Raw genomic sequence first — 24,919 nt, forward strand, 5'->3', positions numbered from 1 at the left:
TTCAATTTTATGCACGCACGCTTAAAAGGCACATATTTTTTTTTTTTAAAAAAGTTCGGCACGCTATTGCATGGAATAGAAGGCGACATTTATATAAAAAATAATTAAATTGTCTTTGATATCTTATTGCTGTTAAGAGTTTGCTCTAAAGACGGTAAGCTTTTTTAAAAAGCTAAACTTGTATACGATTTGAGTAGAAATCGTTGCGGGAGTGAATCACTCCCGCACTTGCACCATTACGGAGATCCAATGGAGTTGTAGCCCTCTCCCAAAACATAGATATTGAATTAACGATGTTATTTCATAGAACAATATCTTAAATTGCCTTACTACAACTCCAGAATGCATAGTAAAGCAGATAGATAATAATCAGCATTATGGCGTTCATTTTAAGCATCCAGAGCGTTTATACATTTAATACATTTTTAAAATCCTAAATTTTTGTTTCCTATAATGGGAAATCGGTAATTCAAATCATTTTCTATATACAATATCAAATGATATTTCAAAATTTAGTTTTACAGTGCAAATTGAGTTATTGTCGGTTGTTTAACAGATCTTCTTTGTTGCGTTCATGAATAATAATATATGGAAATAACCAATTTTTTGATTGAAAAAAAAAATAAGAATAGCTACCTCTCGGAAACAATAAGTTGAATAAGCATGCACATCAGCCAATACTGGTTTAGGATTTATTCAGGATTGTGTAATACATGCATATATAAATTACAAATCACGTCGCATTCATCTTGAGTATCTGCAGTCACACAAATCAGTGCTTTTATCTGTAAGAACAAAAAAAACCCTGAAACGGTTAAAAGAGTCATATCAATATGAACTTGACGCATTCGTGTAAATTTCATTTCGCTTGCAAGTTTTTGAGACATTGTATTTGTTTTTATTGAATAAAAACTTTAAAAAATGAGAACTCATTTATTTTGATTATGTTTATTTAATTTCACATACATGTACTACAAAATAAAAACGTTTAGTTCATAGTTACTTATTAAATAAGAATTTGAAAATACAGTTAAAATAGAGGCATAATTTATATATTTTAAAAAATTAAACAAAATTTAAATTGAAGTTTGTAAAGAATTTCTCCCTTTAATATATTGATCTAAATTGATACAAAGAATTTACAGCAAAAAAATAAAATTTTCATGAGAAATTAAAATAAAAGTAAAATAAGTGCTTTAAAGAGATAGTGAAGTTTATGTAGGTAGCAAAAACATAACTTACATTAAAGTCATTGTCCGCCATCGTTTGTATAAATTTTGTCCGCTAATTCCATATACTCAGCGCTATGAAAAAGAAAATACGAATAAAACACCTTGTGTACATGATTAGAAGTCATTTTTTAAGGTAAAAGATTTCCCAGAATTTGAATATTGAATATATAATTATAAAAACGTTCATAATTTCGAACGATTGCTCTTTCCCTTAAAACTATGGATGCATTTAAACATATCAATGCAATTTTACTCATGATTTTCCACATGTTGTTATACATATATTAAGAAAATTCATCTTTAACATCAAGTTTGAAATCAGCCCAGCTCTGTATGTAAAAATGAAATCATATCTTAACTTTGGGATTCATCGACTGTTTAAGAAAACACAATTTCCCTCTCAAAAAAAAATGCATACCTTTCAATCACTTTGACTGCACCTGTTTCGTAAAATGTTGTACATCTTATACAAATATTTAGAATATTTCATTCGTTAAGTCAATTTCAAAAGCTGTTTTTATTCTCAATTGTTAAGGAAGGAGTGTTCTCGTTATCAAACATACTTATTATGACAAGAAATTCATGAAATTTTGACACAGCCAAACGGATCATATTACTAAATGATTCTATCAGTTTAATCAAATTTGACCTTTTTGTTTTCGCATAAAGGTCAGGTCAAGGTCACTACCTTTTTTTCTCAACGAAAAGGATGATAAAAATAAGTGTAGCTCTTTGTAATTTTGTAGACATTTGTTTAAGATTTGAAGATTCTATTCTTCAATGAAATGCTAGAATATCAGAATGTCTATCAGCTTATTCTACTAAATTGGAATAAATACTTATACTAAAATTGATATTGCTTAGCCCGCATTTCCTCTTATTTTCTAAAATTTTGAAGATTTTTTTTTAATGCTTCCAATAATAAAATATTTCTGATTTTTATGTATTATGAAGACTTATTATAAAGATATGAATTCACAGAAAAGCTAATATACTGACCATTTAATAAGAGAGAAAAACTGATTTTAGTGATCTCAAAAAAATAATGTATAGAATGGGCGTTTTAAAAAGCTTATAAAAATGTCATTTGATAGACAAAACAAATTTTAAAAACATATTCTGAAAACAGACTCATTAATCTGCAGCAATTCTGAATTGCAAAACGTGTGATATTTTCCTACGCCAATATTACGCCAAAATATAGTCCTTGTTAGATTATAAACATTGATTACTTTTCTCTGCCAAGTTGTATGATAGTAAAAAAAGGAAAGAAAAATATACTATTTTAATTTCCTTTTATCTTGATTTAATGAACAATTAATTTAATTTACGTTTGACAAGTCAAAAACCAGAAATGACTCCTTCCTTAAGAAATAAGGTAAAATATAATACCTTTATTCTGATCGGAAATATCTTGATAAGGATGTTCATTCGTTGAACAAATATGATGTACGTAATGATCATTCTGTTCAGCTAAAATGTAAAGGAAATATGAAATAATCTCTCTCTCTCTCTCTCTCTCTCTCTCTCTCTCTCTCTCTCTCTCTCTCTCTCTCTCTCCATTTATTTCTTCTGTTATCTGCAATTACCTGTTTGTTGTTTCTTTCGGTTTATCTAAAATGTTTAATATTATGTATTAAAAACAATGCATAACTGGGAGCCTTCAAAATCACAAAAGTTACATAACATCCCCTGTGAGTCCTGATACTGCATTCTCATTTTCCTAAATATCACTGCTTAGCTTGTAAACTATTTTTAGAAATATGTCACATTACAAGCAATTTTATAATCCTTCTTAGAAATGTGGATACAATGATTAAAGGTTCATTGAGAATAAGGAAAACATAATTACAATGCACTTTCAATCATTAATTAAGATACCAATTAAAAGATTGCAAGCAATGTATTTTTACTTGTAGGTATATGAAGATGGCAGATCCTCCACTAACGATGATAATAAAAGCGCCACCTAGTGATCCGCCAATAATGAGTCCATTGTTACAATCTTTTGATTGACCTAAAATGAAATCAAATGAGAAGAAATGTTTTGATAAAATCATACAAAGAAAACCTCAATATTATAATTATATCTAGTATATTCTTATATGTTTAGGAATAGCAAAAGTTCAAATTTTAATTTGTATAAAACACTTACTTATAAAAGGTTTTTCTGCTGTGTGGCATGTACGATTGTCTGAGAATGAAGAACCATGCACATTGGAGGCCACAACTCTGAATTTGTATTCGGTAGAAGGGTTAAGATCAATCGCTCGATAGATATATACAGAACTCACGTTTGTTTCAATTTTTTCATAACTACAATTTAAAAATTCGTCGTTCCGTTCGCTGAGTTGAAGAGTTCCCTGTTGAAATGGAGGGGTGTATCGAAAGTTTAGAGATGTGGACAGAGTCCATAAGATTGTGGCACTAGTGACGTCGCAATCAACAAGTGTAATTGTTGGTTTCATAGGTCTTGCTACCAAAAAGAAAACAATTTTTTTTTAGTTAGCCCATATAATTGTTTAAAGTTTGTTTAGCAATTCATTTCAAATTCTCATACAATTTCTCAGGTCTTTTCAAGTAATTAAAAACAACATTGCTGTGTAAAAATACATTAACATTGCCAATAGTAAGAAAGACGAATAAGGCCACATACAAAAATATTTTTATCTCGTAATTACGATATATGATCTCGTTAAAACGATTTAAATATCTCGTTATTACTATATATTTCTTGTACGAACGAGAAAATATCTCGTTATTACAAGAAATATCTCGTTATAAAGACTAAATTATCTCAATGTTAAGAGAAAAGGTCTCGTAATAACGAGTAAATTATCTCGTTTTTACTAGAAAAGATCTCGTAATAACGACATAATATCTTGTTATTTCGAGAAAAAGATCTCGTTATTACGAGTTGGTTATCTCGTTATTACGAGAAAAGATCTCGTTATTACAAGATAAGATCTATCTAAAATGGCGCGTATCTTTGTTCTACTTTTTTTATGTAAAGTGTACGAACTACTGCAATGTCTATTATTATACACATACTTACCATAATCATCGTTTAAAAGTGTACACAAAATTTGATATAAAATCAGACCAAGCAGTTTTAAAGAAATTTCAGAAGAAGGAGTAAAGCAGATTGATTAATAATTTAATTGAAATATTTGTTAATATGATGGATACATGTAATTTATTTTCAGACTCCAAAATGTTAATATACAAAATCAATTATTTTCAATATACATATAGGTTGTGTATGGATATATAAAACTTAATTTGGGGTTAATCCTGTATACCCCTGTTTGAAACTACATGTACATGTATATTGTCATTGAAGTCATCTGTAACTAATAGAATTGTTTTTTACGACTGAGACTACATGGTATTAACTTCGGATTAGAATTGTAATACATAAGTTGAAAGTAAAATTACATGACGATCTTTCCATTAATTTATAAAAGATAAAACGTCAAACCCGATCATTTTATCTAAAAATCAATATATATTGGTCGTTGTTATTTAAAAATTAATCAAAATTGAATTAACGTTTCTGAAAAGAAAAAAAGAGACTAAAAGGGTGAACTAGTCGACTTGGGGGTCTCTTCAGAAACGCACCATTTTATATAATACTTTCCTCGTAATAACGAGATCTTTCTCGTAATAACGAGATAATTCATTCGTAATAACGGGATCTTTACTCGACTCGTAATTACAAGATAAAAATAGTTTTTATTTGGTCCTATTAGTCTTCGTACAATAGTTTATATCAAAAAGATATGGCAAATGTTCATTAGTCTCACACTGTACATAGATGTCGACTGTTCCACTAGAGTTTCCAGCAGAGTTATAAGCGGTACATGTGTAGTTTCCTGTGTCCTCTTTAACAGCTGATTCAATGACATACATTGGTGCGGAAGACACTACTGTGGATACGAGTGAATTCGACTTTGTCCACCTATAGGATACTATTTCCGGGTTTGCATTTGAAACATGACAATATAGCCAAACCTGTTTTGTCCCAGCTACTATGTTCAAGCTATTGATAGGAAGTATTTGTACCTCTGCAATATCTAATATATAAGAAAAGTGAACAAATGAATACAGTATTGATTTTCTTTGATTGTTTAACCACGCTGAACTCATTAATTTACTATTTTCTATTTGCAAATTTATTTCCTTATATGCACCTATAAAATACTGGTAGCGAAACGTTCAATTATGTGATATTGACATTTGCAGATATGCTTCCTTATATGAACCTATAGAAATGAAAAAAAGCGTCCAATTTTGTGTAAACTTTTTAATGATGTTCCATTGATTACGTTGATTACGGCACGCGCTTATGTTTTAAGGTTGCATTATTATAAGCATAAAATTACGGTTATGTGAATAGTTCTGAAGGATTTTCTTTTTACAAACGTGAATATGTAATTAATTGTAATGTTGAAAGTTAACTAGATTATGAGCTTGGTTGGTACGTGATCAAAATTATGTTAGAAGCCATTTGGTGTTCAAAGGATATGATCACGTGATTAACCAAGTTCATATCGCGGTAAACTTTTTAATTTGATGTTTAGTTTAAATTGACAGCTAGTAATAATACATTAATAGATACAGTATAGCGGGGTTTGTGATATGCAAATTTTAACTTATTTAGGGTTTGGTAATAGCTCTCTAATATTGTCTTAAAAATCGCTAAGTTTTGTGTAATGTACTTGGTTGTAAGGTTGCGGAACTCTTTGTTTGCGAAAATTGTTGATAAACCTTTTAGACAAATTAGGAATACGGTTACATATCAATGTATTGTGTTGAGAGGGCTTTTAGTACTTTGCAGAACGGAAAAGAAGGAAACCAGCCACCCAATGGGAAAAAAGATTTTTTTTAAAAGCACATTATTTTGATTAAATCGTACAGGGAAAGATTCATTACTTACACGTCACGTTGAGGGTATATCTACTGGATTCTACATGTTCTCCCTCGATGTTGCTGGCCCTACAGTACACCTGTTGACCGTTGTCCTCTGGTGCACCCGTATACCGGAGCACTGAGACTGTCCTATACAGATCGTTAGCGTCATGCTGTATCGAAGTGGTTATCTGAGTGAAGATTGCAGAGGTTCCTTTATACCAAGAGATGCTTTCTGCGGGTCTAACAAGGTCATTTGTTATACAAGTTATGTTGATGGATCTTGATGCCATGACCGTAGTTTGAGTTGTTGATAATGTCAGTGTTGATACAGGAACTGAAGGAGTAAACAATTGTTTTCATTCTTTTTGCATTTACAAACTCTCTATAATTAGAATGAAAATATGCATGTTTGCTTCTGAAACTGGAAAGGTAATTTATCCTTAGTGATAGTACTCTCAATTCCATTACAATATTACTCTTATTAAATTATCACTTCTAGAAAAATAAATAGGGATAAATGTATTTTCATTTTCAGTGTATTCAGGGATATTTTCAGCGGCCTCAACGTTTATAGTAAACTATAGAATTATTTGTCGAACAAGAATGGATAAAAATGCATGACGCCTTCTGTGTAGTATCAATTAAGGGGGATGTGCAGCCATCTTGTACATTTGAGGATAGGAATGTAGACATTTCTTGAAATGGCTTGTTTCTTTCCGAAACTGGCTAAAAATGTTGCCCAAAGATATAAAAGCAATAAATATGAAGTCCCACATGCCATTTTGTCTGAAAAGTATGCATACAAGAAAAGGACAATGCTTTTTAATGACTCAGAACAGCTGTCAAACTGCGCAGCTACAGACTTTTTTTAAAGATTTAAAATCTGAAAAGATATGAAGGAGGTTCATTGGTGTCCTCTCTACAACCATTTGTTGAGGAAAAGCTATCGCGAGTTATGTATTTTTTCCGCACCAAGAACATCATAGTGTTTTTTTAATAATTAAATAACAACAAAACAATGTGATAACTCCAAAGAGAAATGGCAAATGTGCGCTGTACACATTTACTTGTAGATAAATCATATTACAAACACAAGTAAATTGGATTTTAAAAGGACAGACGTGAGGAAAACGCACATTTGTTAGGAAAATATTTGCTTCTTTTTTTCTTTTTTCTTTTTTTTGGAAAAAACAATATGGACGGCGCAATGTACGTTTTCTTCAATTCATATAGATTTTGAAGAAAAAACAATAACTTGAGAAGGGTAAAATTAATTTTCATTGCATGCATCTATACCGCAATTAAACCATTTATCTTCAATTTGATCGTTTAATTCTTTTTTTTTAATTTGGTAAAAAGTTATGATCTAAGATAACTTTATCAGGGATTAATTATATGCAATTAATATATGCCACCAATGACTTGGTATAAAAAGAAGGGAATATTTTTTCAAAATAAAGCAAATCATTAGTAAAATGAAAATGCTTTGAATAGTAGTTCCTGCTACATGTAGTTGCAAATACCCATTTATTACCTTGTACAAATATTGTAGTGTTGATGCTCAGCGATGTTCGGTTGTAAACTCTGCTGCATTCAATTGTCTGGTTATGTATGGGGTTTAGCAAAGTTAATTTGATCGTCCAAATTTCCTCAAAATCACATTCAAAAATTGTTTCATTTGTATATGACACACATTTTTTGAAACTCCCTATGCCGACACCAATTGTTACTCTTCTACCTTCGACGTCAATCGTGGAGAAGACATATGATCCTCCTGATTCATTAGACTGGCATGTTAACTCAAGAGTTTGGCCTTTCTTGACAAACGCAGGCGTCTCTGGCTTTAATATGAGTTCGAAACCTACAAACCACAAAAATCATGAATTTCTTCTCTGGTGCCGCTGATAGTAACAAAGGAAAAGAAAATGATTGTTTAAAAAATGGACACTTTACCTTATTTTAATAAGTTAAGTTTATTGATTACTGTATACAGGGAAATATTCGCCCCTAATTTATTTTCACCTCTATCACCTTCGTCGTCAGTGTGCGAATTTAAGACGGTGCGAATTCTTAGGTCTCATATTATCTCTCTTTAAATACAACTTTGTCCGGGCTAATTCAATACGGGGCGAAACTGTTTGCAAGTGTAGAAGGGCGAAAAAATTACACGGGGCGAAAAAAAACCTTTTATCCAGTAATTGATATCATTTTGATAATAAAAAATTTAAATATATCAACAACGAAAACTAAATGAACAACACACGATCTATTCTTTGTTAATACAGGTGAGATTTGCAGGGGAAAATACATTACGGGTTTAAGTGTGTGTGTGTGGGGGGGGGGGGGGGCTCCAAAGATTGGTTTTCCCTGTAACTGAACACTTTAAGATTTTTCATTTTGGGTTAACTAGAACTTATACACGTTCAAGCTCCAGTATTCCGACGTTATCTGATTGCAATATATATGTCATCGATTAACTTCCTCATTATATGCACTCAATTTTTTTTAAAATTTTTTTTTTGAGCTAAAAATACATGTAAATTACGCGTGTATATCCTTGTATTTTTGTTGGGATATTGCCTTTTTCATGCAATTATTGACTTTTGTTAATCAACAAGTTATTTAGCATTACTTACTACATATTCAGAGAGGAGCGAAAAGTAAAAATAACGATATATATGACATCCATTTTATGTACAGTAACTTTCGTGTGTTTTTTTTTTATTTACATATCTCAAGTTATCAAAAATAGTCCACTGAAGAAAAAGTTTCTATGATCAAACTTGATTTACAAACTTATCTACGAGTTTATATTTTTTTTATTTCTAAAGGCAAGGTCGTATATAGTTCAAAACGTGTTCTGATAGCAGAAAAGACCAGACTCTATTTGTAAATTCTTATTTTAAGTTATACACGTGATTTACACAAAACAAGGTCAACACGTGACTCACTACTACCCGTGCACATGACCAAATGTCTAACGGTTACCCGGTCACGTAATTATTTCCCTTCAAGTAAATTTTTTTTCAAGGTTAAAAAGTAGTGCTAGTTAATTGCATAATAAAACATTTTTACGTCTTCTAGGGAAACAGTTGAGCAGAAGTGGAGTTATTGACCTCAGCCTACGGCCTCGGACAACAGTTTTTCGGGATCGGGACAACTGTTCAACTGTTTCCTGAATAGGCAAAAAGTAACTGTGTGAGATGTAAGCATACTTGAATTTAGCTACTAGGTTAACGTTTTTAACTTCATAATCAATTAATGTTAATTAAACTGACAGACGAAAATACAAAAAATAAACGTACATCATGTAGCAGATTTGCATTCTTTTTAAATATAAAATAAATCAATGTGCGCTTACCACATATTAAGAATAAAGATAACAGCAATACACAGCTGTACTTCAACAAATCTGTATCTGAAAGTCTTCCTGGTATAAATGTAACATTAAATAATGTTGTATTTTAATTGTAAGAGGATGTACTTTGAAAAAGTACATAAGATATTTAGGTTGAAGTACAATACATTTGAGTTTGAAATAGACATTTACGTAGTTTGTGTTTCCTGTTAATACATAATGATGTTGTCTTAATGATATCCAAGATTATTTAGATCTAGCGCTTAGCTAGGTTGTTCTGCCGAGCGCTACATGAAGTAGTGTTAGCTTGCACAATAAATCAAAGTACTGAAGTACTGACGGGAGTTGATTTATGGATTATCATTAATTTTAAAATCAACATATCTTGCATGGCAATTAGTTTCTGGGGCCCGTTTCTCAAAAAGGCGTAAATCTGGGCTGAAGTTAGTCCGACTAACAAAGTTACGCCAATATTAAGTCGGGTCTAAGTTGCGTTTCTGAAAAAGGCGTAAGTTAGGGTTTAAATGTCGAAAAACTTAGACATCTCCGCTGAGTACTAAGCATGCGCATATCGTATTTTGTTTTGCTTTGAGGCTATGATTATATGTGGTGGATCAATTTTCCAATTCATAGTACATGTAGTACCCGAAAGTACGCATGTTATACTTTACAACTGAATGTGCATAGTTCAAGCTGTTCATGACATTTTATATTAATAAAAGTAGAACAAATGCCTATACACTTCTTAACATAATGAAATTTTAGAGAAATACAGTTGATATGAAAGCGGCATATATAAGAGGTTTCAGAAACCAAATATGTGACAATTAAATGCATTGTAGATGATATTGAGGCACAATCTTACATATTGATTGAACGAAACAATACATAGAAATAAACTTCAATGTTCGTGTAAACTTCAAATATTTATAGAATACAGGGACAAGGTACAGTGGATATGCCCCAATACGTCTGCAGAATGAGAAGTATGCTTCATAGACACTGTAGATCTTTAGACATTTTCAGATGCTGGGATAAGGCTTGATTCTTTTTTATCAATTCACAATATTATTTATAGAAAATAATATGACCATGAGTATAACAGCAACCAATTGAAATCGAAAATATCTACTGTATAAATAATATTATATGATCCTTGTCCATCCTCTGTTCCAATATTGAAAGAATGTAGACAATGACATGGAAACGATTCTTGATTTTCTGCGATTCAAATGATAATAGTTTTGAAAGATATTAATAGTCAACAATTAACAAGACAGAAATTATCAACATTTGAGGCCGGGGTCTCCCCAACTCCCTTTCCTGTTTTTGGTTTAATCGATCGATTGTTTTGTTTTGGTTTTTTTCGGGGGGGGGGGGGGGGTTGAAAGTAATATACACCATAAACAGGGAATAATTCGCCCTGTTTAATTTTCAATCATTTCACCCTCGTTGTCAGCGGACGAATTTATGTTGATTTTCAATATCTAAGATTAAGTAACTTAAGTAACAGCTGTGACTGGGCGACGTCACGACAGAGTGAGACTTTTTGCAAGTGTAGAAGGACGGAAATTACACGGGACCAAAATAACCCTGTATACAGTATCTTGATTAAAATAAAGATATAAAAGCAGTTATCTAAGGACATCCTTCCTATTTAAAGAAAGTTTTATAAATAGAAGGTTTTTGCAAGTTTAATGGAAAAGGCATCTTAAAAAATCCCCTATCGTCTTCCGGATAAGACATTTTGAATCTTTGCGGTTTTAACAAGACTAAGTGCATGTGAGCTTTACTTTTTTCCCTATCTGCTTTGGGTTATTGGGGTGGGGGTGTATACAATTGTTTATATAATAAGTATGACAAATACAAACTAGTTAAATTTGTAAATAATGCACACTGTTGTAAAACTGCTAAAACAACGCTTTTGTATTGCAAGTCGACAACTTCGAAATAAAAAAAAAATCCCTTGATATACGTATATCTTATATATATATCTTAAATATGATGAAACAAAAATATAATGAAATTAAGTAATTAAAGATCAATTCAATTAAATGAGTACAAATAAACAATGCATATGAATATGCACGAAGATCATTGATAGTACATATGCCCCATACATATTTTAAAAGAATTACGATCGATGTTAAATATGAACGCAATTGATCACTTCATCCTAGAATTAATAAGATTAATGAATTTGATTTCCAAAAGTTCAAGGTGTGCGTGTGAAATATAATATTCGATAACCTTGACAAACGCTTGTCAACAGATATAAAATTGATACACACTCTGCACGCTTCTAAAACATATTTTAAGCAATATTTTAACAAACAAAAATTGATTGTATCTAAAAGCGAGTTTATAAACATTCCAAAATACATGTAGCTTTCATACGGTTTTGTACAGATACTAGGAGTAAAAAAAAATAAAAATGAGAATACATATGTGTTGTTAAGTTTTCAGTTATACATGTATACAGTGGTAGCAACGTTATTGTTGACAAACGACACGCACGATTCTTATACACGAACGATCACGCACGATACACGAACGATCACGCACGATACACGCACGATCACTAACTTACTGAACCTTCACGATACACGAACAAAAACGATAAAACACGCAACCGAACGATTCTACACCATTAAACACGCAAAATCAAAATTAATTTTTAAGATTAGAATTAAGGAAACGTATTACTTTGTATTGCTTTATGTTTGTGTGTTATTGAATAGCGACATGTACTTAAGTCATGCACTGTTTTGTATTTTACGAGTTAACACTTTTACACATCCATACACAAATATAAAGGATTCACACACAAATTAATTTTTTTGTCTCCATAATGAATATTAACTTCTATCATAAGTTAAAGAAAATTACGTGTAATAGAAATGAATATAATGCATAAACTACACCAAATTATTTACACACGAGTTCACTGTTTATGTAATTTCATTCTCGTATGTACGATTTAATTATGCGGGATACAGGTAAATTTGTTACCTTGTTCTATAGAATTTCGATTTTTCACATCCAATATTTTCATAATTTACAGTACATAATTGATTTATTTCTATTTAATCTAAATTTTAAAACGTCTAAATAAATTTTATTTCAAACAAATGTGTATACAATCTACTAGATAATAATGCGTCTCGTATTCTAATTTGAAAGAAAAACGTTGGGAATAATCGTTTAGTTTAAAACGGGGAATGGGTAAGCTTGGCCGCTTTCATTCAACGTGTGTCGCTTTCGCTAATATGATTGAAATTTTTTGTCAAGACACAATTGATGCTTGATATAGGCTGATTATAAAATTGATTAAGCAAAACTAACTCGACCGAACAAAGGATTGAATGAGTTATGGAAATAAAAAAAATGTATTTAACGACAAAAGAGAGAATGAATGTTAACAACTGTCAATGTTCTTATATTAAAAAAAGTTTTAAATTCACATTGTTTTACAAAAACTACTTGTCTTTGTTTTAAGAATTTATAAATCCTGGCATTCCGTAAAAAAGGTTACAAAACGAAAAACCCGCACGATCACGCACGAACACGCACGGTAAAAAACGCAAACCAATTTTCCTGATACACGCACGATCCCGCACGTTACACGAACGATCACCAACGTTACACGAACTATTAAACACGATTAGCTTGTCAACAATAACGTTGTTACCACTGTAGGTAAAGAACAAACAACCACACACAAGGACAAATTACAAATGTAAACGTTTTGAGTTGCTCCTATTCATAATTTTAAAATAAGTTTCGTTTAACAGGTTCAAATTTGATTAGAAACATTAAACTCTAGTTCATGCTTACTGAGTATTGATTAAAAAAATCAATAATCTATTCGTACTTATATACATCTATCTTGTTGGGGAATACATGTTAATTTAGAAATAAAGCATCTTTTTAATTATTGTTTTTATATCATTTATCGGGGTACACCCATTCTTCATACTTTAGGTAAATTTTATTACGAGTAGTAATGTATATTACATACGTTTAATAAGGTTTATCAAATTGATTTAATCATAATTTATTTAGAAATAGAAACAGTTATCGAACAATAGGTAATTTTTTAAGTTATAAGTACATGTACAAATATTTAAATAAATGTGAATGTTTTCTTTATAAACACATAAAACAAACCAAAAAATAAAATTCTCTGCATATTTTGCCTTAGAAACAAAACACTCGCTATTTTTGTGCACCGACTTAGAACTTACGCCTACCCATTAGCACGCGTAGATTTAAACCCAAATTTAGTCCCGACTAAGTTTCCGCCTTTTGTGAAACGCAACTTAGTCTGGTTTTGAGGTTTGGTCCCTGATTTAGTCCGGACTAAGCTTACGCATAAACGTAGGCCTTTCTGAGAAATGGGCCCCTGGTCACGTAATTATTTCAAGTTCAAGTGACAATATTTTCAAGGTTAAAAAGTAGTACTATACTATGTCCCGAGTTTTTGCTTCCACCACTTTTTGCTTAATCTTTCAATAATAGTAAATACCTTTGTGCTCAAACTACGTTCATCCACTAATATGAAAAATGTCCAGATTATCTGTTTTGAAACGCCCCCTCTACCGCTTCAGGTTTCAATACACATCCAAAAATTGAAAGTCTACGGAGATTTTGCATTGCATCAGCCATTTAAAAGCCCGGATGATAATGTTAAAAAATTGCGCGATGTATTCCGAGTGAATTCCGAATGGAGAAAAGATGTTAACATTTCCCATTACAAATCTCTATCAGAAAATTGTTTTCGTTCCTGTGAAATTTAATGAGTGAAAAGGGATAATTGTTTATTGAAGATATCTTGGATATATTCCCTTTCATCGATTTCAATTGTATTTCTTTCACAGGTATGTGTATTTTTATTAAAAATCATCAAAAACTGATGGAAGCAATAACTTGGGACAGACTATAGTTAATTTGATATTAAAATATTTTTACGCCTTCTAGGGAAACAGTTGAGCAGAAGTGGAGTTATTGTGACCTCAGCCTACGGCATCGGACAACAGTTTATCGGGCTCGGGACAATTCTTCAACTGTTTCCCGAATAGGAATAACTGTGCAAGATATAAGCATACTTTAATTTAGCTTTTTTTTTTACTTCATAATCAATTAATGTTAATTAAACTGACAGACAAAATAACAAACAGATCGTACATTACGTAGAATACTTGCATTTCAAATATAAAATTAATCAGTGTGCGCTTACCACATTTTAAGAATAAAGAGAATAACAATACACAGCTGTACTTCAACATATCTGTATCTGAAATGTCTTCCTGGTATATATTTAACATTAAATAATGTTGTCTTTTAATACACAAGTTCCGAGATACTTGCTCTCAAGTAAGGGAGGTACATTTAATACCGTTGAGTGCGCGTCGGTGGGTACAAATATCCAAGGACGCTTCGAATGAAAATGGAAGAATCGAGTGTTGTCAGTGATGTTAAAAACATGCTCAAACCCGAGCTTAGGTCATTTTTGTTGGCAAGAGGAATCACTGTTACTGACTATAATGTCTCACAACTTCGAGAGCTCGCTATTAAAGCATCGGAAATGAAATTACCGGTTTTATCGCAGAAAGGCGACGCCATCGATTCGTTCAAAAAACGCTATACGGTTGCCCTTAAAGATCGAGTGATAAACTTTCCATTTGTGTGCGATGTAAGTTTGAAAAGTTGGACATATGATTTGTCATGCATGCCAGACATAGTTTGTGCAGATATTTTCGTCCATTTACTGTCTAATGCCCAGTGGACAGCAGACCGCACCAAGTGTTACAAACAAGAGAGGGGGTATAGATTGTTTAAATGCAACCATATCAGTGCCGTTCAGTGCCATGCATTACCCGAAGACCATATGTACATTTGAGCCAAGTGTCTGAGAGAAACTTCGCAAAGTGAAAAGCCATACTTTGTCTGGTGTATGACTGACAGCAATGCCACCATCAAATCAGCTGGATGTGAATGTACAGCGTAAGTTTCTGTTATCATAGTTTTCTAATTTTTATGATCAATAAGCTTTTATAAAAATTAGTTTTTATTCCTTCAAACTTGCATAGTTTATCAATATATATTCCACGTACATTATGTATGTTTATTTATTCAGTAATCACTTAAGGGCCCTCAAGGGGTATTTACTCATTTAAAATATAGGGCTTACAATGTTTACATATGATGGGCTATTATTAAAGTTTTAAATGAGTAAAATTTGGTTGCAAGTGACTTACATGTATAACCGTAGTTTCATATAGATATTCAAGCTGTGATTTATCAATGATTCAATTTTTAATCTGAAAAATTGTATTATTCTATGAATTAAAATTACATTTATATGATATATAAATATTTAATTACTATTAGTAAGATATGTTATGCACTGGGAATCATTCAATGAGACTAAACTGACCATGGGTAATCACTTCGGTAAAAACCAGCCTGGTATCAATCTGGTCTCATATATATTCTTAAATTTTAAGGTTACCCCGCTCTCTGTTTTACGGTGCTTGTAAACACGTCGTAGCTCTCCTGTTTAGCTTAGTTGAGTGGAGTGAGAGGCATACCGACAGGAACACAGCAACATGTACAGATGTCCAGTGTTTGTGGGACAAGTCGAGAAGAGAGTCGAAGCCAAAAAAAACTTGATGATATTAGTAAATCTGACATTAATAGGGTCTATCCTTACACACACATATATATATCATCCTATTCATGAGGAAAATGTTACAGATGATGATTTTGAAATGGAAATTTTTGAGCTTGTTAAGAATTATGATACACAAATCTTAGAAGTTTTAGACAAAGATTGTACAAATAATAATGTTAATGAACCCCAACCTGTACCATTACTTGCTTTATCATATAGACAAAGTAAATGTAGTATGCCATTTGTCAAATTTATGCAAGAAAGTATAGATAAGTCAGATTGTATGGAGATTGACCCTTTAACTGAGGATCAGAGTGAAAATGTTAACTGGTTTAAGTATAGAGTATGCAGAATTACTGCATCAATTGTGCATGATGTTGTTAAATATAAAGGATACAATGTCCACAACTCTATTGTTAAAAAGATTTTAACAGAAAAGTTAGATGTCTCAAGTCCTGTAATTTTATATGGGAGAGAAAGAGGGTCATTAGCACGAGAGTTGTATGATACTCAATGTAAAACTGATCACTGTAAACACAATGTAAAAATTCCAGGTCTTTTGGTAATTCCAAAATATCCACATATTGCTGCAAGTCCTGATGGTGTTGTTACTTGTGATTGCTGTCGGAAAACTTTATTAAAAATCAAATGTTCATATAAATACAGATATTGCACTGTGGATCAAATTTGTAGAGAAAATTATCACATTTTTCTAGATTCAAAAATGAAATGAGGCTTAAGCACACCTCTCCATGGTATTATCAGATTCAGTGTCAGTTAGCTGTTGCAAATTTATTGCATTGTGATGTTGTGATGTACTTGGGTGTAGCAGCTTGTAAACACAAAATTCATCCGTGAAACATGTCTGAATGTCTGAATGTCTGAAATCACTTTTAAATCCATCAGAGACCATGAATTTAAATCTGTATTTTGTATTAGGTTTTAAATTGATTACTTGATAAATATAGAAATTGCTCCTATTAGTTTCAATTCTTTCATACGTGCAGTTCACAAATGCATAATTTTCTGTGCTTATTTGAAGAAACGTTTCAAGTGGAAGAGATGAATTCAAGGAACTGTGATCGGGGGATTCTGTCCAAAATATCTTTGCAGAAACATCCTCACACTCGACTAAAAGGATTTCTGGCCTCACTATTGGTATTGCTAAAATGATGTTTATGCATTTTAATTAAAATAAACCGCTAACTTAATTGGTCGTAAGAAGGATGATCTTTTTCCAGATATTCTATGATTCTTTGTATCGCATAGATTAAATTAGATTATTTTTTTTGTTAAATAATGATAGTTTCAACTATTCCTTTTTATTTCCATATTCAACCTCCATGTATGCAGACAAACTTGAAATTGAATACATGTACTATTTCATCGCTCAAAGTACAAACTTTCAGCTATAGTTTCATATAAAGATAACTTATGAACAGATCGACATTTTCTATGTCACTTTTTGTGTTTTCACATAAACAACCGAACCCAAAGCTTGTTTATAGTTTCAGAGTGACTGTTTTAAGTATGTTTATTTCTTTATTGTAGAGGGGTAAATCAATACTTATAAATCAAGACATTTCGCCAATAAATTAAGAAACGTCTGCACCAGAGTAACTGCTTAAACATTTGGTATTTCAACACTTGGGATATGACGTCTGTAAGCTATAATTGAATTTAACCTGATAAATATTTATTGAGAAATAAATTAAAAAACCTACTTTCATTTTTGATAAACTAGCTCGAAATAGAAAAATGAGAGAGACACGCTTTGGCGGATCCAGGTGTGTGAAGTGTCATCAAGATATAATTCAATACACATTCAGAGCTCCACATTTAGAACTTGAGCAGCAGATATTAAATAATTATTCCTTTTAAAGGAATGTGTGGCATTTGATAGAATCTATGTTCATTCGAAATACTCATTTGATCTGCTCTCTAGATCAAGAATACCTTTTTGAACCTGACGTTACGTTTTTCTCATCTAAATTTCTACAACATTTTCTATTGTCATCAGTATCGTGGTACTAGTAAATTACTTCATGAGAGAGAGAGAGAGAGAGAGAGAGAGAGAGAGAGAGAGAGAGAGAGCGATTCATACTTGTCACGTTTATAACATATGTGTAATGTAGCACTGAAATAGTCTTCGTCAGGTAGGTAGACCTATTCTCTATGGTAGAGGTAATCTGGTTGGTGATTTCTGAGTTTCCTTTAAACCAGGTAATGTTTGCTGGAGGGCGACAGTCATTTGTCAGACAAGATATGTTTATCCTTTTTACCATCGTTTTGCCATCCACGACCGCCGATTGTAATTGTGATAGAATCACCGTTGATACGGGTACTTTTTGTAGGGAAACGAACAAATCAATCTGTGTATTGGTCTGAGGTTTAAGACAAGGAAAGAATATCAAAGATGAATGTGTTTGAATGAGAATGTTGAAGTTTCAAAACAATAGTAGCTTACCTTGTATGAAAATTGTAGTACTTGAATTTGAGACCACTCGGTTTAACGTTCGGGCATAAAAGATAATTTGGTTATGAACTGGTGCTAGCAATGTTAATTTGAATGTCCAAGGTTCTTCAAAACTACATTCGATTGTAACTAATTGTGTTTGATTTACACAATATTTAAAGTCACCTCCACCGGTACCAAGTTCGATTTGCCTTCCGTGGTCGTCGACTGTAGAAAACCAATACACACCACCAGACCTGTTGGACTGACATGTAAGTTCAAGCTCTCGGCTTTTTTTGACGACAGCGTATGGTCGAGGACTCAGTATGAGATTGAGATCTTTTATCAAAAATAATATTTCAAAATGTTCATGTTGCTCTCTTTTTTGTCTATACGTATATTTTACCATTAATAAAACGATTTCGCTACAATGGTTCTACTAATTATTCTAATAACCTGTACATGTATTAAGTCAAGACCACAACACTAGACACTCATCTTTCTCAGGAGGGACTATCCGATGTTCCTTCAGAAATATTGGCTACTAATTTTATAGTTACTATAGATACATTGTTAACAATATGTGAATACTATTAACTGTGCCATGCAAACTGGGTTGTTGTTTTTTTAAGTTGAGAGGGGGCACTGCAAACAAGTGTCAAAGGTCATAACATAAAAGACAATCAAGGAAAATAGGTACTTACCACACGAGAAAAATATAGAGAAAAACACAATAGACCTCAATATATATGCTTCCATTTCTACTCAAGAAGAAGAATATTTGAAACAATAACTAGGTAAATCCTTTGTTTTAAGACAATATAATACAAACAAACAAAATGAAATAAATTTAACTGCGTTATTCAGTACAAATTAATTACCTCAATGTCCTTTTTAGGGAAGTTTTATTTAACGCTTTGTTTGCCTTTGTCGGAAATATTTGTAATCTTTCTAAGCTGGATATATAAATGCAAGTTTCACTTTTCAAATTTTTGTTGCTAAGGCTATACATGTCGAATTTAATGATTTTGTTTAAAAACAGAAATGTTTAAGGTTTTTCGTAAAGCTTTAAAATTCATAAACTCTCTGCAAATTACAAAAGGAATGGAGATAATTTGAAATCGATTACTGGCCGATGCGGATCAAATATCATCATTACTTGATGTTGCGAGCTTGTAGTATTTAAACAAGAAAGCGCGGTCGGCAAGTTGATAATTCACTAACGCTTTCGGAAACAAAAGAAAAGAAAAAAGTAAAAGATTTTAATAAATTCTATTTTACTGATTCTTCGACCGTTTGTGAATACGGTGTTTTTATGTTCATTAATACTGTTCACGTTAATTTCTAAAGTTGTAAAGAAATAAGGTACATGTATTTGGCATCAGCATCGATGTATTTTTATGAGATTTAGTTTTGTAAACAAACTGATTTTGTAGATACATTTTCATTTGAATGCGCAAAATTTTAATTAATTCTCACAAACATTTATCGTGCAAAATATGCATAACCCTATATTATACAGACTTTCCTTACTTAATATGTTGAATAATACCTTCATCAACTGCATATGGAATTATTGTTTCTCAATTAATTCGATACGCAAGGGCATACTTAGCTGCAATAATGTAGCCCTCTCTGATTTTTATATATCTGATGTATACTGGAGAAGGCTACAATTCCATAGGATCTCCGTAATGATGCAAAATATAAATTTTTTCATGCGGCTGACTTCGGCCTGAAAAGATCGCTTTTAGCCGGGCTCTGCTGAAAGCAGAGTCCTGGCTATAGGTAGGCCAATCACCAATGTTACTATAAATAGCACAAATAAACAAAAAACCAAACAGCGTCAATGTAAAGCTTCCGCTATACCAAATAGTAACCCAAAGAGCCACATTTTGTCAAAAGTGTTGGCATTTTGTTTCTTTTTTTAAATTTCGAATGAAGTGTCTCTCTTTTTTAGTTTTCTTATTAATAACGTGTTTTTAAAACATTACTATGCATTTTGGACACATACAATGCGCATGAATTTCCATGAACTACTTTGCTGCATAATGAAGAAACGGGGATTAAATATATAATGCTTGTTGCAAACTGTTGAACTTTTTAACTTCTACTAGACAGACTTATTTTTTGTTTATAGCCGCTTACAAAATTTGGTCGCTCTCTGATGCTTTGCCGACATTAAAAGCATGAGAGAGAGAGAGAGAGAGAGAGAGAGAGAGAGAGAGAGAGAGAGAGAGAGAGAGAGATTTTTCAGTCTTTACTACACAATAAGCATAAAGACACACCAAAAGAGCCCGGGTTTCAGTACTTCAGTATTTTGATTATATTCTTTTAGATGAAATGATTTTTTAATTCAGGTTAAACAAACTAACCGTACATAAATCAAAACCAGATGAAACATAACAGCATGTTTACCAGTCGTCTTTTTCAGCAGCCATGACAGTTCTCGCGTGATTTTGTGGGATTTCCGCTTGAAGTATTGATGGGCTTGATAACGTGAATGTCAATGTAAATAAGCAGTCTCACCTCGTTCTATCTCTAAAACATCATTCAAGGAAATGGCATATAATGGAACATTCATATATACCGCGTTAATTATGTTAAAAATAGGAGAATTCCTATACTCAGTTCAAGATCGGCTTCTGAATTCTCATTGGCTGTCCCAAAATAAAACCGATCAAGGTCAGTAATCATAGCGGACAACTTCAACCTGCATTGTTGACATAAACAAAAAATAACCGATATACGGAATACACTTGATATTTTTGGATTAATTAATGCCATACGCAACTACAATGTTTTAGTTCAGGTAAGAAATGCAAATGTTATTATCATTTATATACGATTTGAGTCGAAATCGTTGCGGGAGTGAATCACTCCCGCACTTGCACCATTATGGAGATCCAATGGAGTTCTAGCCCTCTCCCCCAAAAAATCTAGAGGGCTACATTATTGCAGCTAGGACATGCTCTATCAATGAACAGTTGCGAAGGCGGGGCAATCTATTGACAAAAAAGTTGAGAAAACAGTATTATCAACTGTCTATATTGAAGTAATCTTTTCGTTAGTTCTATGGTCGATACAACGACCTTGTCAGCAAATACAATCTTACACTGGCTCGCATGCTGACTGAATGTGTAATACTTATTTTTAGACCATAATTAATCACCTATTTGTCTACAGATCTTTATATATCTTATATATATTCGTATAATGGGAAATCGTAAATTCAAATCATTTTCTATATACAATATAAAATGATATTTTAAAATTTTGATTTACAGTGCATTATTTCTTTATAATGGATGAAAAAATATCTTTTCATTGATAGATTAAATGGGATTATTTTTTAGATTTTCTATTTGTCAGGGTACATAAAGTTTTAATAACCTTTTTCTAAACTTAAAAAATATGTTATTTGAGTTATTGTCGGTTGTTTAACAGATCTTCTTTGTTGCGCTCGTGAATAATAATATATGGAAATAACCAATTTTTTATTGAAAAAAGAATAAGAATAGCTACCTTTCGGAAACAATAAGCTGAATAAGTATGCATATCAGCCAATACTGGTTTAGGATTTATTCAAGATTGTGTAATACATGCATTTATGAATTACAAATCACATAGCAATCATCTTTAGTATCTGCAGTTACACAAATCAGTGCTTTAATCTGTAAGAACAAAAAAAAACCCTGAAACGATTAAAGGAGTCATTATCAATATGAACTTGACGCATTCATGTGAATGTCATTTCGCTTACAATTTTTTGAGACCTTGCATTTGTTTTTATTGAATAAAAACTTTAACAAATGAGAACTCGTTTATTTTGATTATGTTTATTTTAGTTCATATTCATATACTACAAAATAAAAACGTTTAGTTCATAGTTACTTAGTAGATATGAATTTGAAAAAACAGTACAAACAGAGACATAAATTATATATTTTAAAAAATTTAACAAAATTTAAATTGAAGTTTGTGTAGAATTTCTCCCTGAGTTTTTTAATGTATTGATCTAAATTGAAATACAAAGAATTTACAGCAAAATAAAATTTTCATGAGAAATTAAAATAAAAGTAAAATAAGTGCTTTTAAGAGATATTAAAGTTTATGTAGGTAGCAAAAACATAACTTACTTTAAGGTCATTGTCCGTCACCGTTTGTATAAATTGTGTCCTCTAATTCCATATACTCAGCTCTGTGAAATAAAAATTACGAATAAAACCACCTTGTGTATATGAAAAATAGTAAAAATTTTTAAGGCATAATATCTCCCAAAATTTGAGTATTAAATACATGTATAAATAAAAATGCACATAATTTCGATTCATTGTTCTTTCCCTTAAAAGTATGGATGCATTTAACCATATCAATGCAATTTTACTCATAATTTTCCACATGTTGTTAAAAACATAAATTAAGAGAATTCATGTTTAACGTTAAATTTGAAACCAGCCTAGCTCTTTTGTAAAAAATGAAATCATATCTTAACTTTGGGAGTCATTGACTGTATAAGGAAACACAACTTCTCCCTCAAGCAAACAAAAAAAATTACATACCTTTCAGTCACTTTGACTGCACCTGTTTCGTAAAATGCTACACAAGTTATACAAATATTTATAACATTTCATTTGTAAAGTCAATTTCAAAAGCTGTTTATATTTTCAATTGCAAAAATATAAATGGAAAAATATAATACCTTTATTCTGATCGGAGATATCTTGGTAAGGATGTTCATTCGTTGAACAAATATGATGAACGTAATGGTCATTCTGTTTTGCTATAATTAAAGAAAATATGAATTAAATCTCTCTCTCTCTCTTTCTCTCTCTCTTTAAAATCGTATAACTCTTCTATTATCTACGTTTACCTCTTTGTTGTTTCTTTCGGTTTATCTAAAAATGTTTAATATTCTGTATTAAAAACAACACACAACTGGGAGCCACTAAAATCACATAGTGTTACATAACATCCCTTGTGGGTCCAATTTCCTTAATATTACTGTTTAGTTTATAAACTAATTTTCGGAAATATGTCAAGCAATTTTATAATCCTTGCTTTAAAATGTAGATACAATGATTAAAAGTTCATTGAGGATAAGAAAAACATAATTATATTACACTTTCAATCAATAATTAAGTTATATTTACTAGAATTAAATGATTGCAGGCAATGTATTTTACCTTGAGGTATATGAAGAAGGCAGATCCTCCACTAAGGATAATTAGAAAGAAAGCGCCACCTAGTGACCCGCCAATAATGAATCCCTTCTCACAATCTTTTGATTCACCTGAAAAATAAGCAAAGGAGTAGAAAAAGGTTTTAATGATATCATTTAAAGGTCAGTATTATATCTATATTCGTAGATGCTAAAGATGGCAAAAGTTCAAATTAAGTTTGTTTCAACCACATGTTTCAAACATGTAAGTAAGTACTTGCAAAAGGTTTTCCGGTTGTGAAGCATGCACGACTGTCTGAGACTGAAGAACCATGTACATTGGAGGCCACGATTCTGAATTTGTATTCTGTAGAAGGGTTAAGATCAGGTGCTCGATAGATATATACAGAACTCAGGTTTGTTTCAATTTTTTCATAACTACAATTCAAAAATCCTTCGTTCTGTTCGCTGAGTTGAAGAGTTTCCTGTTGAAATGGTGGGGTGTATCGAAAGTTTAGAGATGTAGATACAGTCCATAAAATCGTGGCACTAGTGACGTCACAATCAACTAGTATAATTTTTGGTTTCATAGGTCTTGCTACCAAAAAGAAAACAAAAATTATTTTTAGTTAGCCCATATAAATATTAATGCTTAAAGTTTGTTTAGCGATTCATTTCAAATTCTCATACAATTTTTCAGGTCTTTCGTTTTCAAGGAATTAAAAACAACATTGCTGTGAAAAAATACATTAACATTGCCAATAGTAAGAAAGACGAATAAGGCCACAGACAAAGATATTTTTAATTCGTAATTACGAGATATGATCTTGTTATAACAATTTAAATATCGCGTTATTACGAGATATTGCTTGTAATATCGAGAAAATATATCTGGTTATTACAAGAAATATCTCGTGATAAAGTCTAACTTATCTCATTGTTACGAGAAAATGTCTCGTAATAACGAGTAAATTGTCTCGTTTTTACTAGAAAAGATCTCGTAATAACGAGAAAATATCTTGTTATTTCGAGAAAAAATCTCGTTATTACGGGTTAGTTATCTCGTTATTACGAAAACTTATCTCATTGTTACGAGAAAATGTCTCGTAATAACGAGTAAATT

At 31.6% G+C, this 24,919-nt stretch overlaps 1 protein-coding gene and 1 pseudogene across 3 annotated transcripts in view; one reads left to right on the forward strand and one right to left on the reverse strand.

The window, feature by feature from the left end:
• The window catches only part of LOC128183896 (cell adhesion molecule 1-like), a 54,126-nt gene that overhangs the window by 23,561 nt on the left and 5,646 nt on the right, over nucleotides 1–24,919 (reverse strand). Inside the window, exons 3-9 of one of the 3 annotated variants that reach the window (XM_052853116.1) lie at nucleotides 6,172–6,480; nucleotides 5,039–5,308; nucleotides 3,388–3,708; nucleotides 3,146–3,249; nucleotides 2,822–2,846; nucleotides 2,625–2,705; nucleotides 1,651–1,672 (exon numbers count right to left, since the gene is read on the reverse strand). In XM_052853116.1, coding sequence (XP_052709076.1) covers nucleotides 1,651–1,672; nucleotides 2,625–2,705; nucleotides 2,822–2,846; nucleotides 3,146–3,249; nucleotides 3,388–3,708; nucleotides 5,039–5,308; nucleotides 6,172–6,480 — 1,132 coding nt within the window. Of the gene's footprint in view, nucleotides 1–1,650; nucleotides 1,673–2,624; nucleotides 2,706–2,821; nucleotides 2,847–3,145; nucleotides 3,250–3,387; nucleotides 3,709–5,038; nucleotides 5,309–6,171; nucleotides 6,481–22,774; nucleotides 22,837–23,197; nucleotides 23,220–23,337; nucleotides 23,419–23,508; nucleotides 23,534–23,821; nucleotides 23,929–24,073; nucleotides 24,395–24,919 lie in introns of those variants that run through there. The other 2 variants (XM_052853114.1, XM_052853115.1) reach the window with 2 other exon arrangements.
• Nucleotides 14,954–16,277, forward strand: LOC128183899 (uncharacterized; annotated as a pseudogene).

The sequence above is a fragment of the Crassostrea angulata genome, chromosome 5, assembly GCF_025612915.1.
Source record: "Crassostrea angulata isolate pt1a10 chromosome 5, ASM2561291v2, whole genome shotgun sequence".
Taxonomy (NCBI): Eukaryota; Metazoa; Mollusca; class Bivalvia; order Ostreida; family Ostreidae; genus Magallana; species Magallana angulata.